Source organism: Erinaceus europaeus, chromosome 10, assembly GCF_950295315.1.
Source record: "Erinaceus europaeus chromosome 10, mEriEur2.1, whole genome shotgun sequence".
NCBI classification, from domain to species: Eukaryota; Metazoa; Chordata; class Mammalia; order Eulipotyphla; family Erinaceidae; genus Erinaceus; species Erinaceus europaeus.
Genome location: NC_080171.1, coordinates 81902974 through 81921058, shown reverse-complemented (window position 1 = coordinate 81921058; position 18085 = coordinate 81902974). Strand labels below are relative to the sequence as shown.

The 18085-nt window shown below is 42.6% G+C and overlaps 1 protein-coding gene across 3 annotated transcripts in view; it reads right to left on the bottom strand.

Moving 5' to 3' along the window:
- RGS3 (regulator of G protein signaling 3) overlaps window positions 1-18085 on the bottom strand; it is a 181654-nt gene that overhangs the window by 119961 nt on the left and 43608 nt on the right. For 2 of the 3 annotated variants that reach the window (XM_007526747.3, XM_060199989.1), the window contains exons 3-5: window positions 15228-15286; window positions 14195-14289; window positions 13118-13186 (exon numbers count right to left, since the gene is read on the bottom strand). In XM_007526747.3, coding sequence (XP_007526809.1) covers window positions 13118-13186; window positions 14195-14289; window positions 15228-15286 — 223 coding nt within the window. The remainder of the gene's footprint in view (window positions 1-13117; window positions 13187-14194; window positions 14290-15227; window positions 15287-18085) is intronic. The other variant, XM_060199990.1, reaches the window with a different exon arrangement.

Genomic DNA, 18085 nt, shown 5'->3' with positions numbered 1-18085 from the left:
CCCTTTCCCCAGAACTTCTTTGAAGATCATTCTACTTTTCTAATACAAAGTTTACAGCCAGAATTCATGAGACAGATGCTGTTCCAAAATTTAACTGCCACATATTCAGCTGGATGCTTATTAACATAAAACTATAAATGCTATGAAAGGCCTGAGGAGTGAAGGAAAAAGATTATGGCTTTAAATCATTTATTACATATATGAGGTGGTCAAGTGTACTCTAATGTGGTTACAGATACTTAAATTTGACTCCAAACTAGATTACCCTGTTTCACCGCATCCTGGATATGTTACCTTAGGAAAGTTACTTAGCCTCTCCGTGCCTGTCTCCTCACCTGTAAAAGAGCAACTCATACAGTACTGTAAGGATTGTGCTTACATTCATGTCCACCCCTACCAAGTACTTAATAAACATGAGCTGTTTTATAACCTCAAGCAAGCATCTTAGGCTGTGTAAGCCTCAGTTTCCTCTTCTCAGAAGTAAGAACAATAACAATCCCTACCTCTTGGGGCTGGTAAGAGGGTTAAAGGAGATAATGTATGTAAAGTTCTTGGCACAGAGAAGAGCTCAGTAAGTATTTGTTTCCTTCCTCTCAGAATTGTCTTTCATGTTGATATGTCGGATTTCCAATTCTCTGAGAAGCACAATTTGATTTGCAAGCATTCAACAGGGCAGAAGTTTCCTGCAATTGCTCAGCCTGCATCGGCTAGCTCAGGTCTTCTCTTTCTGAAAGGAATTGATACCATGCCTCCCTCTGGCTAAGCCAGCCTCCATGGTGCCTGGAGCTTGGGCAGGACCAACTGCTCTAAAAGCAGGCCTGTCTGAGCCTGATCTGTCCCTCCTGAGCTCTGGGTTGGGACCATGACCATGAGTCTCACTGTGTTTTAAAAAGGAATCTCACTTTCCCAAAATAGGCAACAAGTGGAAACGGTGCTTGTCATGCTGCCCCGTGGCTGCTGACTCACTTTCCTTGGACCCACTTTCGTTTCCAAAAAATCATCAGCTGCATTGCTGGCTTCTCCAACAGCTCTCTGCCAGGCTGGTTCTGGCCCTGCAGGAGGGAGCATGACAGCAGAGGGAACACAACTCCAGAAGTTAGGGGGAAAACATTAGCACCTGTTCCCCTCCTTGCCTCCACCCAAGGGTGTAGCAATGTCCCCAGACAGCCTTCAAGGCTTTCCCTTTAAGCCAGGATTCTGTCTCTGGTCCTTGGCACTCACAGTCTTCCAAGAAGTCTCGCCTGCTCACAAGTCCAACCACAGTGCCTGTAGTTACAACACCCACATCCTACCACAACAGTCTATTTGCTCCCCTGAACTCCAGGTCAAGAGAGACCACCTCTCCTACATGACTCTCATATGGCTGCTTTCCAAGTGTCTCCATTTAGCCATACCCAAAGCTGGTCCCACTTCCTCTCCAGTCCTCTCTGGCTGAGTTGGGGATACACAGAAATTATCTTTGACTTCTCCCAATGCTCTTCCAGCCAAATCACCACTAGGAACTACAAAGTTGACATACTGAATATGTCCTGGATCTGTCTCTCTTCTTTCTCCTTAAAAAATCTCTTTCATAAATCTCAAGAATCTCCTAGTTCCTCCCAGCCTTCCAAATACTTGACAGAATGGCAGGTCTATGACACAGAGCTGCCAAATGTTTGTTCAACACTCTTCTGTTATTATCCCATCACCAGATTGCCAAATATTAAACTGACTGCAAAATCCTCCCTTACCCCAAGAGATTATATAAATAGAGAATCTGGTGTCCTTGAGTTCCATGAAGATTTGGATTTAATCAATCTGATGTGGCATCTGGGAATCTGTGTTCCTAAACAAACATTCCAGGCAAGTCTGATGCTTATCCTGTATTGAGAACCCTTAGGAGAAAAACCACACTAAAAAATAACAACAATAATAACAACAAAAAACTTACATAATCATTTCATTTGGCTTATATACTTGCCCTTTGAGCACACCAGTGAGTTCACAGATCCTTCCCCACTCCTCTCCCACCTGCTCTCTGTACAAGTCACACTTTATTTCATTGTGGTATTCTGAAAACATAGGATTAAAAACTCCTTTTAGAGTCAGTGTAAGAATTGGGAATGAGAGGGAGTTTCCGGAAGATGGTGGACTGAGAAGCTGCTAGTGGCTTGAGCTCTGATCACATCTTCTGGAAACGGTAGGATTTTCTGCCTTTAGTAGGCCAGTCAATAAGGGGTCCTAGTGGTGACACCAAGGAGGTGACTATAACTTAATTTGGGTTAAGAATTAGAGTAGAGGTGGCGCGGACTAGCGGGAAGGCTGCTCCAGACTTCCCAGGCGGCGGTGGGCAAGGCGGGTGTGCCGGGCACTGTCCTCAGCCCGGGAAGGCAGCTCCTCGGCCGGTTGCAGAGCGCTGCTGGGCAGCGGGCAGAGGACCGGGAGGGAGCACTGTAGCTCGGGGGCTTTCTCTTGGGAGTCTCCGGGGACCACCACGACCCTGAGGGTGGATCCGAGGACATCCTTGAGTACAGCTCTTGTTGGATCCAAAGGACTTGGAGCTAGTTTTCATCTTTGAGAAATCCTTTAAAAAAGCTTCGGGGGGGGGGGGGGGGGTTCCCGGAAGATGGCGGACTGAGAAGCTGCTAGTAGCTGAGCTCTGACCACATCTCCTGGAAACGGTAGGATTTTCTGCCTTTAGCAGGCCAGCCAATAAGGGGTCCTAGCGGTGACACCAAGGAGGTGACTATAACTTAATTTGGGTTAAGAATTAGAGTAGGGAAAAACGGGGAAAAAAAATTTTTTTTTCTTCCTTTTAATTTTCAAGCATACCTCCTTCCCGCCCCCCACCCCCATAACCAGTCCCTGGGGACCAGCTCCTAGCAGGGGAGGGGAGCTCCTTTTCTTTAGCAAATTCCTGCCCCACCAGGGAGTATCATTAATTCTAAGTCTATACCCTTCTGAAACCTCTGGCCTTTTTTCTTTCTAAGTAGCCAACCCCACCCACCTCACCCCGCATAGCTAATTAAATAATTAAAAATAAATACAAAAAAAACCCCTTTCCTTTCACTGCCCTTTTATGACTGTTCTTTTTCTTATCTTTTTCTTTTTTTTCTCTCTCTTTCTTTTTTCTTCTTTCATTTTCTCATTCTTGTCATCCCTTCTTCCTTAATCCTACAGCTTCCAAAGTCACAACCCCCAGCCCCCACAACACAGTATGCCTTTTTGAATTCACTGATACACATTTGGGAATTTCCTTTCACTGCTCTTTAATTACAGCTCTTTTTCTTATCTTTTCCCTTTTCTCTCATCTCTCTCTCTCTCTCTCTCTTTTTTTTTAATCTTGTCATACACTTCTTCTTCTTCTTGGCCTTTCTGAATTTGTGAATTATTTTGGGGAAGAAATCTGACTCAGAGTGGACTCTCTATGTGTGTATCTCTGCTCTAGTTCCCTTTCCCCTCTTGTTACCCCTAGAATATACAGTGGATAGTAGATTTGCATACCTGTCTATTCTTGCTATCCTTTCTTTCTTTTCTCTTTCTTCACTGGGAGGGATTTGGTTACTATTTTTTCACGAATTGGAGAAATTGTTTGGCTTACTGGTAATGATTAAATTACTTCAATACTTGCTTCAGTTGCTACTGTAATTCCTGAGGTTGGTGAGTGCAACTGTCATAAAGGTATTTAGTACAGTGTTACTTGTACTCAAGACACAACAACTGAGGAACAAAAGAGCATAAAAAAAGGAAACACATAAATTAAAAAAAATGGGTAGATCAAAAACAAATAAAACTGCTACTCCAATGAATGAAGACAAGAGCCCAGAAGAAACTACAAATCAGCCAGAAGTAACCATAGATAAGAAAAGTATGCAAGCAATAATAAACTTATTAATCACAGAAATGAAAACAACATTGGAGGAAAGGAATGGCAGTATTAGGGAAACAACAGTTGAGACCCCCAAGGAAAATACTGATTATCTTGAGGCAATCAGAGAACTGAAAGCTGAAATAGTTGTAATGAAGAAAGAAGCTGAGGCAAGGGAAAGCAGACTAACAGAAGCAGAAAACAGAATTAGTCAGACAGAGGATGAGTTAGAGAAAATGAAGAAAGAGGTGAAAGAGTTTAAAAAGAGATTGAGAGACACTGAAAACAACAACAGAGACATATGGGATGATCTCAAAAGAAGTATCATTCGTATAATTGGCCTGCCAGAGGAAGAAAGAGAGGAAGGGGAAGCAAATATTCTAGAGGAATTAATAGAAGAAAACTTCCCAGACCTGAATAACAGAAAGGACATCAAGATTCAAGAAGCCCAGAGAGTACCAAACAGAATCAACCCAGACCTGAAGACACCAAGACACATCATAGTCACAATGAGAAGAAGTAAGGATAAAGAAAGGATCCTAAAGGCTGCAAGAGAGAAACAAAAAGTCACATACAAGGGAAAACCCATAAGATTATCTGCAGACTTCTCCACTCAAACTCTGGGTAATATATCCTGCTAGATTTTCATTCAAACTAGATGGAGGGATCAAAACCTTCTTAGATAAACAACAGTTAAAGGAGGCAACCATCACCAAGCCGGCCCTGAAAGAGGTTCTGAAAGACCTCTTATAAACAAGAACATCACTATACTACTTGTAATATATCAGAGCAAACAATTTTTTTTGAACAATGGCACTACAATACATTAAATCCATAATATCAATAAATGTCAATGGCTTAAACTTACCCATCAAAAGGCACAGGGTGGGGGGATGGATCAGAAAACATAACCCAACCATATGCTGCTTGCAAGAATCCCATCTGTCACAACAAGATAAACACAGACTTAAAGTGAAAGGATGGAAAACTATCATACAAGCTAACGGACCACAAAAAAGGGCAGGTTGGGGGTCGGGCGGTGGTGCAGTGGGTTAAGCGCATGTGTCGCAAAGCGCAGGGACCGGCGTAAGGATCCCGGTTCGAGCCCCCGGCTCCCCACCTGCAGGGGAGTCACTTCACAGGCGGTGAAGCAGGTCTGCAGGTGTCTATCTTTCTCTCCCCTTCTCTGTCTTCCCCTCCTCTTTCCATTTCTCTCTGTCCTATCCAACAACGAATTGCGTCAACAAGGGCAATAATAATAACCACAACGAAGCTACAACAAGGGCAACAAAAGGGGGGGAAAATGGCCTCCAGGAGCGGTGGATTCATGGTGCAGGCACCGAGCCCAGCAATAACCCTGGAGGAGGAAAAAAAAAAAGGGCAGGAACAGACATTCTCATCTCAGACACGATAGATTTTAAATTAAATAAAGTAATAAAAGATAGGCAAAGACATTACTTAATGATTAGAGGATCAATCAACCAAGAAGAATTAACAATTATTAACATCTATGCACCCAATGAGGGACCATCTAAATACATTAAGCACCTACTGAAAGAATTTCAAAAATACATCAACAGTAATACAATAATAGTGGGAGACTTCAATACCCCACTCTCACACTTAGACAGATCAACAAAGCAGAGAACCAATAAAGATACAAGAGAATTGAATGAAGAAATCGACAGACTAGACCTCTTGGACATTTTCAGACTCCTCCATACCAAAAATCTGGAATACACCTTCTTTTCAAATCCACATAATACATACTCAAGGATAGACCACATGTTAGGCCACAAAGACAGCATCAATAAATTCAAGAGCATTGAAATCATCCCAAGTATCTTCTCAGACCACAGTGGAGTAAAACTAACATTTAACAACAAACAGAAAATTATTAAAAGACACAGAATTTGGAAACTAAACAACATGCTCCTTAAGAACCACTGGGTCAGAGACTCACTCAAGCAGGAAATTCAAATGTTCCTGGAAACTAATGAAAATGAAGACACGATCTATCAAAATATTTGGGACACAGCTAAAGCAGTACTGAGAGGGAAACTTATAGCCATACAATCACATATTAAACACCAAGAAGAAGCTCAAATGAACGACCTTACTGCACACCTCAAGGACTTAGAGGAAGAGGAACAAAGTAACCCTAAAGCAACCAGAAGGACAGAAATCACTAAAGTTAGAGCAGAAATAAACAACATCGAAAATAAAAGAACCATACAAAAGATCAATGAAGCCAAATTGTAGAGATATTGTGAAGAGATGGTTGAGCAGGCTGCGCTTAAACCTATGAGATGAGTCTCTCCAGGTAAGTCTCTCTCTCTAAAGAGGGGTTGAGCACAGGAGGACGCATAAATCTCACAAGGTTCGCAGCCATTTAAGCCTTCCCTCCTCCACAGAAAGTCCTACATCTTCCCACCTGAGCATGGAATTCCTCTAAAACATTTAAGCCTGCTCCATTCCATTTTTCTTTACTGTGTCCATTTAGATATAAAGGGATAGGAGGAGATGTTGCTGAGGAGTTATTCTGATGCAGTCTCCGCCCCCAGGTTTTTCTATGCCCCGCAAAATCCTAGAGTGCTCCCTTTCAACCAATCCTGGCCCTACACGGCACCCCTGGTTGTTGCCCAATAAAAAGCCCCCTCACCCCTCCCCTCTCTCTCTCTGGGCTCTCGGCTCTCCCTCTCTGAGGTCTCGCTCCCTGCTCTCCCCCTGTGGTCGGTCATTGCCAGCTGGCTCCACGTGGTCTGAACCAAACCTCCCCCCCATCCTATAATAAAGATTTGAGTACCCCTTTGCTCTGGACGTCCGCTCTCTTATCCACGGTGCAGCCCGACACCAGACCACCGCAACAACACCAAATGTTGGTTCTTTGAAAGATTAAACAAAATTGACAAACCCCTAGCCAGACTCACCAAACAAAAAAGAGAGAAGACTCAAATTAATAGAATTGTAAACGATGGAGGAGATATCACAACTGACACCACAGAAATCCAGAGAATCCTGCGAAACTTCTATAAAGAACTATATGCCACCAAGCTAGAGAATCTGGAAGAAATGGAACAAGTCCTAGAAACATATGCCCTTCCAAAACTGAACCAAGAAGAACTACAAAATCTAAATGCACCAATCACAGACAAAGAAATTGAAACCGTTATTAAGAATCTCCCCAACAACAAAAGTCCTGGACCAGATGGCTTCACAAACGAATTCTACAAAACTTTCAGGAAACACTTAGTACCCATACTTCTTAAGCTTTTCCATAAGACTGAAGAAACAGGAATACTCCCTTCCACCTTCTATGAAGCCAACATCACCCTGATACCAAAAGCTGATAGGGACAGAACAAAAAAGGAAAACTACAGACCAATATCTCTGATGAACATAGATGCCAAAATATTAAACAAGATCTTGGCCAACTGGATACAGCAATATATCAAAAAGATTGTTCATCATGACCAAGTGGGATTCATCCCAGGAATGCAAGGTTGGTTCAACATCCGTAAGTCAATCAATGTCATTCACCACATCAATAAAAGCAAAGCCAAAAACCACATGATTATCTCAATAGATGCAGATAAAGCCTTTGACAAAATCCAACACCCATTCATGCTCAAAACTCTACAAAAAATGGGAATAGATGGGAAATTCCTCAAGATAGTGGAGTCTATATATAGCAAACCTATAGCCAATATCATACTCAATGGACAGAAGTTGAAAGCATTCCCCCTCAGATCGGGGACTAGACAGGGCTGTCCACTGTCACCATTACTCTTCAACATAGTATTGGAAGTTCTTGCCATAGCAATCAGGCAAGAGAAAGAAATCAAAGGAATACAGATTGGAAGGGAGGAAGTCAAGCTCTCACTATTTGCAGATGATATGATAGTATACATAGAAAGACCTAAAGAATCCAGCAGAAAATTACTGGAAGTTATTAGGCAATATAGCAAGGTATCAGGCTACAAAACCAATGTACAAAAATCAGTTGCATTTCTTTATGCAAACACTAAATCTGAAGAAGAAGACATCCAGAAATCACTCCCATTTACAGTTTCAGCAAAATCAATCAAATACCTAGGAATAAAGTTGACCAAAGAACTGAAAGACTTGTATGCTGAAAACTATGAGTCACATTTCAAGGAAATAGAAACTGATACCAAGAAATGGAAAGATATCCCATGCTCATGGATTGGAAGAATAAATATCATCAAAATGAATATTCTCCCCAGAGCCATATACAAATTTAATGCAATACCCATCAAAGTTCCACCAAGCTTCTTTAAGAGAATAGAACCAACACTACAATCATTTATCTGGAACCTGGAACCTGAAAACACCTAGAATTGCCAAAACAATCTTGAGGAAAAGAAACAGAAATGGAGGCATCACACTCCCAGACCTTAAACTATATTATAAAGCCATCATCATCAAAACAGCATGGTACTGGAACAAAAATAGGCACACAGACCAGTGGAACAGAATTGAAAGCCCAGAAATAAATCCCCACACCTATGGACATCTAATCTTTGATAAGGGCTCCCAAAGGATTAAATGGAAAAAGGAGGCTCTCTTCAATAAATGGTGCTGGGAAAACTGGGTTGTAACATGCAGAAGAATGAAATTGAACCACTTTATCTCACCAGAAACAAAAATCAACTCCAAATGGATCAAAGACCTAGATGTCAGACCAGAAACAATCAAATACTTAGAGGAAAACATTGGTAAAACACTTTCCCACCTACACCTCAAGGACACCTTTGATGAATCAAACCCAATTGCAAGGAAGACTAAAGCAGAAACAAACCAATGGGACTACATCAAATTGAAAAGCTTCTACACATCCAAAGAAACTATTAAACAAACAGAGAGACCCCTCACAGAATGGGAGAAGATCTTCACATGCCATACATCAGACAAGAAACTAATCACCAAAATATATAAAGAGCTCAGCAAACTTAGCACCAAAAAAGCAAATGACCCCATCGAAAAATGGGCAGAGGATATGAACAAAACATTCACCTCAGAGGAGATCCAAAAGGCTAACAAACATATGAAAAACTGCTCTAGGTGACTGATTGTCAGAGAAATGCAAATTAAGACAACACTAAGATACCACCTCACTCCTGTAAGAATGGCATACATCAAAAAGGACAGCAGCAACAAATGCTGGAGAGGATGTGGGGACAGAGGAACCCTTTTACATTGCTGGTAGGAATGTAAATTGGTACAGCCTCTGTGGAGAGCAGTCTGGAAAACTCTCAGAAGGCTAGACATGGACCTTCCATATGATCCAGTAATTCCTCTCCTGGGCTTATACCCCAAGGACTCCATAACACCCAACCAAAAAGAGGTATGTACTCCTATGTTCATAGCAGCACAATTCATAATAGTTAAAACCTGGAAGCAACCCAGGTGCCCAACAACAGATGAGTGGCTGAGAAAGCTGTGGTATATATACACAATGGAATACTATGCAGCTATCAAGAACAATGAACCCACCTTCTCTGACCCATCTTGGACACAGCTAGCAGGAATTATGTTAAGTGAACTAAGTCAGAAAGATAAAGATGAGTATGGGGTGATCCCACTCATCAACAGAAGTTGAGTAAGAAGATCTGAAAGGGAAACTAAAAGCAGGACCTGATCAAATTGTAAGTAGGGCACCAAAGTAAAAACCCTGTGGTGAGGGGTAGACATGCAGCTTCCTGGGCCAGTTGAGGGTGGGAGTGGGTGGGAGGGATGGGTCACAGTCTTCTGGTGGTGGGAATGGTGTTTCTGTACACTCCTAGCAAAATGTAGACATATAAATCAGTAGTTGATTAATATGAGAGGGGGAAAATCAATTGTATGTCTCAAAGTTTTTCAAAACACAAACTGAATCTTTTTAATATATAGGCTGTTTATTTGATATGCGGGCTCTCTCAAAAGCCTAGACCAAGTAGATTAGAAACATCCAATAGCACAGCTATATACAAGATACTGGGTACTGTACAGCAAACCATAACAAAAGGACTTTTCAAAGTTAACCCAATTACTAAATAATGTGATGATAACATTAACTATCGATTGTCTTTTTGAACCCTAAGACAGCAGGAACCTCACATCTCCACTATAGAGCCCCTACTTCCCCCAGTCCTGGAACCCTTGGATAGGGCCCACTTTCCCGTATGCCTCTCCCAATCCATACCAAATAATATTGTATCCGCCGATCACAACCTAACCAACGCAACAATTGCCACCTCAACATGCTTCACCTCAGACTGTGTCCAGAGACTTCACGTGTGGAATGACAACCCTTCAGCTTCATTATTTGGGTGAGACCTTTCCTTTTATAGTACACTCTAATTTCATCTCAGGTGGTTCACTTTCTAACGAAGTCCCATAACCTATATATACACCAGTTTCTGTGAGAGAGAGCTTATGTTCACACGTATCCATAAACTACTGCAAAATATATACCTGAAAGCAGAAGTACACTAGAGTTTGCAGTGAGTACCCCCCTAACACTTCCTCTCCACTATTCCAAGCTTTGGGTCCATGATTGCTCAACAATTTGTTTGGCTTCATATGTTAACTCTCTTTTCAATCACCAGGTTCCAGATGCCACCAGGATGCTGGCTAGGCTTCCCTGGATTGAAGACCCCACCAATGTGTCCTGGAGCTCAGCTTCCCCAGAGACACACCCTACTAGGGAAAGAAAGAGGCAGACTGGGAGCATGGACTGACCAGTCAACGCCCATGTTCAGCAGGGAAGCAATTACAGAAGCCAGACCTTCTACCTTCTGCAACCCTCAATGACCTTGGGTCCATGCTCCCAGAGGGATAGAGAATGGGTTATAGAGATAGGGTGGTGGGAATTGTGTGGAGTTGTACCCCTCCTACCTTATGGGTTTGTTAATTAATCCTTTCTTAAATATATATAAAAAAAAGAACTTAAAAAAAATTGGGAATGATGCTCATGGACCCTCCTGTGAGCCTCTACAGGACCTTGCCCTCAATGTGGAACAACAATGGTAGGGTCAATATACTCTGCCACTCAAGGAAGACTGGTCCTGAAATGAGTGCAGCCTAGATTGTTCCTAGCTATAATCATGGAATGCAAGCTCAGACCATCAGGGATGCAGAGGTTACACATACTTCTGTGCTATACATAGGCCCCAGTTCAGATAAATGGGGTTTACAGTTAACAGCATTTATATATTTTCCCATATTTGGAAACTACTCTTTTCCCTGATTCAGCTTTCTATTCCTATTTCTAACTCTGACACCATTTCCCAAGACAATACTTTTAACACCTGCATTTTAGCTGCTGGGCTAAGGCAAAATTAGTAAAGTCATGGGCCCCTTGGAATATACCTAAAATAGACTTCCTAGCTTTTTCCAAAATGGAGAGTCCAAATGACATCTGCTTTATTCTTACCTTTAGGTTCCTGATTATTCAACTATTTGTTCTGGTTTGTATCTTAATGCTTTTCAGCCACCAAATTGCAGATGTTACCATGATACCAACCTGACTTCCCTGGGCAGACGACCTCACCAATGTGTCCTGGAACACCGCCTCCCCAGACCCTATCTCACTTTAGAAACAGGCTCAGGGTATAGATCAACCTGCCAATGCCCATGTCCAGTTGAGAAGCAACTACAGAAGCCAGACCTTCTATCTTCTATACTCCATAATGATCCTGGGTCCGTGCTCCCAGAGGGATAAAGAATGGGAAAGTTTCCAATGGAGGGGATGGGATATATACCTCTGGTAGTGGAAATTACGAGGAATTGTTCCCCTATTATCCTACAGTCTTGTGGATCATTATTAAATCAATAAATAAATGATTAAAAAAATAATTGGGGTGATGCACCATTAACCCTGGCTTGTGGCCAGTGCCCAGTATATGCTTGCTCTCATTATCAATGTGATCTCTTCCTTCATACCCACACGAGAATCAGAGATTCTCTAAAGAGTAAGATAATCTCTGAGTGACCCCATATGTCCCCACCACACAGTAATGTTGTACCCAGGAAAGAGCAAAAGAACAAATAAATAAATGAGCTCTATGTATCTTAAGTACCATCCTATAATTAAAAAGTAGAAATTTTATTTAAAACATATCCTTCATTCTAAAGATTGAATAAGGTTCAACTTTAAAATTAGCAGTCCAATTAGGATAACAAAAAGCATTCATCTCCACTTGTTTTTTTCTGCATGTAAGCTGGTGAACTGAACTGATTTTCTTCAACTGCACCTGCTGACAACCTCTGATCTCCCTATGGACCACTGTTCAGTCAGATGCTCTCACTCCTTACTGAAGCTATCAGTTCTCACTCTTAAAGCCAGCATTTTCCCCTTGCTACTGCCTTTATTAAAGGCCACACCTGGCCTCCAACTCCCATGTATAAGCCAAACCTGTTTGGATCTTCCTATGTGGAACTTGCATCTCCTAACTGGCCTCCTCATAGCATAGCAAGCCTACCATGCACATTTCTATTAGCTTGCCTTTGCTCTCATATGGTGCCCCTACCCAGAATGCCCTCTCCAGTGTCCACTTTTATCTCTGACCCAAGTTCAAAATCCCTCTATTCTGTATGAAGTCCTTTTATTTTACCATGTTAGCCCACAGTAAACTCTTTTCTTCCCATACTTATTGTCCGTGTTTTACTGATTGCATTGTCTGTCCATTTCTGCCCTAGAGGTGGCAGAATGAATAAAGCATTGGACTCTTAAGCCTGATGCCCAAGTTTGATTCCCCAATATCACATGAACCAGAGTGGCTTTCTTTATTCTCCCTCATTAATAAATACATAAATATATTAAAATGTATTTAACTGATGTCCACTGAACATCTGTGTGCTGGGTACAAAGGTACCTAAGAGAGAAACTGCTGGACATACTACCAAGGATGCAAGGACACATTTTTCATGGTGCATCTATTTCTGTGGAACTGTGCACATTGTCACTGTAGTGTGTTTTGGTACCTTTCTGAAAGTAGGTATCTTGTGAGAATAATCCACAGCCAGCTTGGCTGGCATCACTGGTGGCCAACACAGAGCCCTGTTGAGACCAAGAGCTTAGCAAATACTCCTTGATAACATGTTCCTTTGCATCACCTGGAGTGACAGGAACTCAGCAGCATGGCAGGCTGTAAATTTGAGTGCTGCTACTAACTCACTTGTCCAACAAACAATGACTGAGTCTCAGTTGAGTGCTGCCATCCACAAGCCCCAGGGTTTTCACTCCAGCTCTGCAGTTTCCCTCACCTGGAATCACTTGCCCGATTCCATACAGTGACCAGAAGGCGCTTCTGCTCATCTTCCTCTTGGACAGGGCTGCAAAGAAAACCAGACTATCAGGCTATTTAGTGGGGCCAAGCTCCAGGCCAGACCCATGGAGACTGTCATCACTGCAGAATTTGTAAATAATCTGAACCTCTAAGCATTAAGTTACCGGTTAAAGAAACTAGAAAATAAATAGTATGGGAGGTGAGTATTTAGATACATAGAAGAGTTTACATTATGTTGTTAAGGACAAAAAGGAGGTTATAACAATAATATAGAACAATTTAATTTTTGTAAACACACACAGAGAAGATATATACACAGATGTCCACACCCACACAAGTTCAAAGATCTGAAAAGAAAAAAGACAAAGCACATCAATGGGCAGTAAGGCTAAGGATGTTTCTACTTTTCTTCCTTTTATTTATCTCAATTTTGTATTTTTCATTAATAAACAAAATCACCTCATGTGATGAAGAGGATCAAAGTTTCACTAATGTTCACTAACAAGAAATTGCAGAAGGTCCATTTCCAATGAGCCCAGACTTCAGTGATGGAAGAGAAAGAAATAATAACAAATAACAGTAGCCAAAGCTCTGTGCTACACAGATTCACTTACAAATGCAGCTCACTAAAGTTGGTACTATTATTAGCCCCACTCTACAAATCAGAAAGGTTAGCAGGTTTTTTAAAGTGAGGGTGAGGGAGCAGGGATAGACAAGCAGGCAAAACATCCCTCAGCTTGGAAAATTCCTTCTACTAAAGGAGAAAGCTTGACCCAAGGCATAGAGGGAAACTGCCTACTCTTTTCAGGAGCTGCCAGGCTCAGGCTGGGCATTTTAGTTGTGAGAAGCAGCCAAGTGATACCTTATCACTGTGGACCTCACTGCTGGGCCGACAGCCAGGGATGCAAGGACACAAGAGAATGAAAAAACAAAGACATCCTTTAGAAGTCACTATTTTTCTGCTTAGATCTAGTTCTAGATTTGGCACTAGAGCTATTTCAGATAAACACTCCTTCCCTCTTCTCTGGAGGACCTAGCTGCACCAGACGCTTACAAAAAGAAGTGTTCGTTGAAGACTGGGTCTCTGCAGTCTGGAATTGTCTGGGTCTTCTGACGGCGTAATCTGTTATCCTCAGGGATTAAAGAAATCTTGAATTGGACAAAAAGAAGTGTTAGCTGATCTTGGATCATACAAGCACCTAAGCCCAGTAGCTGACTCTACATAATACTGGCCTCTGCAGAAGACAGAATAAAGACCATTTTAACCCAATGCTGGGACAGGATAAACAGCCCTGGGCCAGAGTGCCTGTCAAACAGGACAGGATTCCCTAGTGGGTAATACCTAGAAGGCAGTCACAGATCCAGCCAGTAATGGGGCACAAATTTATCACCTGTGCTCTCCCTCCATGCAGACTGGGTCCCCCAAGACAAAGTCTCCTCTATTCTAAGTTTCCAGTAGCTGCTAAAGCCAGCCCCTGTCAAGACTTTATATCCATGTTCTCCCCCAGTGCTATTGTTCTTCTGTCTCAGGCTCACAGCCCTAATCTAGACCAAAACTTTGCCCACATGGAATTTTAACCCATCCAGGGTTTAGGGAAGAATGCAATTATGCTTCCAGGCTTGCATCCCAGAAGTCTTGCTCTGGAGAATCCTGGACTTTGACTCTAGTCATAAGTAGCGCCCTCCCCTCCTTGTGGGGTTTCTGTCCTCACTGCACTCATCCAGAGTGCACAAACATCCTCCATCACCCAAGCCTGGCCATCCTACTTCTAGTTCTATGAGGATAAAAGTTTAAAGATACTGGTTCTCATAAGCGGGTTTGAGATTGTCTGGATTCCCATCAGTCAAAGACTCACTGGGCTCACAGCAGAGATCACATATGAGACCCCAGCTCTTGCAGGAAGCCCTATCAATCAAGCCAAAGTAAGAAAAGGGGCTGACATAGCATAATGCCTCATCAGGGGCACAAGGAGGCAGTAGCTGCCAGACTCAGACAATTTGGCAGCCTAGAGCTAAGTCCAGTCACACGGCCCCTTGCTACCCCCTACCTCACTCTTCCCCACCTCTACCTCCAGCTCATCACATACCTTCACATAGGGATCACAGATGACAGGATCTTTGCTCATCAGACCTTTGCCTTCTACGACTAAAAAGAAAATTAAAATGTTGCAGTGGGTAGAATCATTATCAAGTCCTTAGTCTGAATAATAACATTGAATATTAACTTCTCTCCAGTCTGTCCAGTTCCCACACACATATGCAGTACCCTCACAGATAAAATTGTAGGGTGCACTCAATTCCCCGAAATTTATAAATGGAAGGGAATGTAAACTTAATTGAGTCTAACCCCTCATTTAAGGGTGAAAATGAAGCTAGAAAGAAGGAGCAAGATGAGAAAGTTGACCAAAGTCACAGAGCAGTGGGAATGACAGAGGTGACTTAGATCCATGTCTCTTGATTCCTGGTATAGTGCTCCTTCCACACACCACCTTCCTGGAATGGAAAGCCGAGGTGAAGAGCTTACCCTGTCCAGTCTGCAGAGCTGTGACTGAAGGACAGTAGAGCACAGTAAACAAAAATTTGAGTTCTAGACATATACAGACCCTAGTATTGAACCCCAACTCAACCACTATGTGAGATATAACAAACTGCTTAAGGTACCCCTCATCCTTGAGACTCAATTTCTCTCTATCACTCTCTTTACCACCAGAATTATCACCAGGGCTTGACGCCTACATGGCTTCAACATTCCCAATGTTTTTTTTTTCTTTTTCTTTATTTTTCCTCCCCCTCCCACTTTCTTTGTCTTTTTTTTTTTTTTTTTTTTTGCCTCCAGGATTATCGCTGGGGCTCATTACCTGCACTATGAATCCACTGCTCCTGGAAGCCATTTTTTTCCATTTTATTGCCTCTGTTGTTATTGTTGTTGTTACTACTGTTATTGTTGCTCGATAGGACAGAGTGAAATTGAGAGCGGAGGGAAAAACAGAGAGGAGGAGAGAAAGACAAGACACCCGCAGACCTGCCTCACTGCTTGTGAAGCAACCCCCCTGCAGGTGGGGAGCTGGGGACTGAACTGGGATCTTTATGCCAGTCCTTATGCTCTTTACCTTTTGATACAAGGTGAGAAACAGAGAAATATAGACAGGAAGAGAGAGATAAAGAAACACCTATAGCCCTGCTCCACCATTGTAAAGCTTCATCCCTGTAGGTATTGACCAATGAGCTTGAACCCAGGTCACCTGTGTGCTCTACTAGGTAAGGTACCACCTGAGCCCTAATTTGCCAGTTTTTTTAATCCATTTCAAATGGTAGTAGTGGTGATTAAACAAGTTAAGGTATTTCAAGATTTAATAGAGTGCCTGACAAATAAGTTACTGCTCAAAAAGGGATTGCTAAAGAAAAACAAAATCTATCAATAAAGTCACAGGGTAGATGGACGGGGGGGGGGGGGGTGACGGGGGGGCCTGGTTTCAATCATAAAAGTAGCCATGGTCATTTGCCTGAGGTCTACGGAAATCAGACAGTCCACTGAACAGACTGAGCCTCTTCTGTTTTCTTTTATGTTTGATTTTAATTGAGCCCTAGGGGTTGACTAGGACAGAGTTCCCGTGGTTCCAGGAGTGAGGTCTGGGAAGCCAGAAGAGGGAGAGTAACATCCTGGAAGGGATGAAGGGCCTGGGACTGGGGCAAAGCCAAAGCAAACTGTGCAGGACAAATGGAGTGGTGGAGGCCAAGATGCATTTTGCAAAAACTGTTTGCACAGCTGGAGGCAGACCCTGGCAGGCAAAGAACACCCCTCTGCTGGTTCTTGGGAACGTCACCTTGGGCCCCCCAGGGCCAAGAGCAGAGGACTCCAGGCGCCTGCTGGTCTACTGGTAACTGTTCCTGTGTGCATCCTTCACCTCAAGGACCATCCTTGTGGTTCTCAAGGCAGGAGCCAGGGCTGTTGAGCCCTGAGATTCCCTGGCTTCCAGTAAAGGTGAGGCAAACATGGCTGTGCCCTCACTATATTCTCATTCTAGTAGGGAAGAAAAACCCCAGATAGAACAGGGTGACCCAGGAAGGTCAGGGCTGTAATGAGGACACAGAAGACGAAGAAACAAATTCAGGTCAGGCAAGTGGATCCAGGTGTGATTCCTGAAGGGGGGAAATTGAGGCAAAATAAGCCTTCTTTCCTGTGTCTTAATCATGATGAAGGCAGGCACAGTTCTTGAAAAGTCAGGAGAGTCATTTTTCAAATGGAACTTACAAATAACTGTCAGCTATATTGTCCATACATTATAAAGGTTATAATACTAGATGCCATTTCTATCTCACTGAAGCTAGCAGTGGGAGGTAGGTTAATCCAGACACAAGCCAGTGGGTACAAAAGTGGAAGTATACACACCAGTGGGCTCAAGGGAGTGCACACAAGTAGACAGAAAAGGAATGGAGAAAAATAGAAAAAAATAGAGACTGGGGGTATGGATGGATGGGTAAGCATCCATGTTCAGCAAAGAAGCAATTACAGAAGCCAGACCTCCTTCCTTCTGTACTCCAAAAAGAATTTTGATCCATACTCTCAGAGAAAAATGTTAGGGGAAGATTACCAGAGGGCTATGAACCCCAGTTCCACTGGGATCTAGAACTTTTGTGACATGGAACCTTTGTTTTACAACATCACTGAAAAGAAAGAGATCCTGGAGAACACCTGAGGAAGTCAGGTACTATTTCACTCATCTGAGAGGGAACAAAAAGGAGCAGTTATGGAATAATTTCACTCATAATGCAACACAAAGAACTGAAACACATGAACTTGAAATATACATAATGTATATATAAATATAATCAACACATGATTTTGTGAGAACTATAGTGGTTACCATTGGGAGAGAGAGAGAGAGAGACCTGCAAACCTGCTTTGCAGCTTGTGAAGCATTCCCCCCCTACAGGTGGGAGTGAG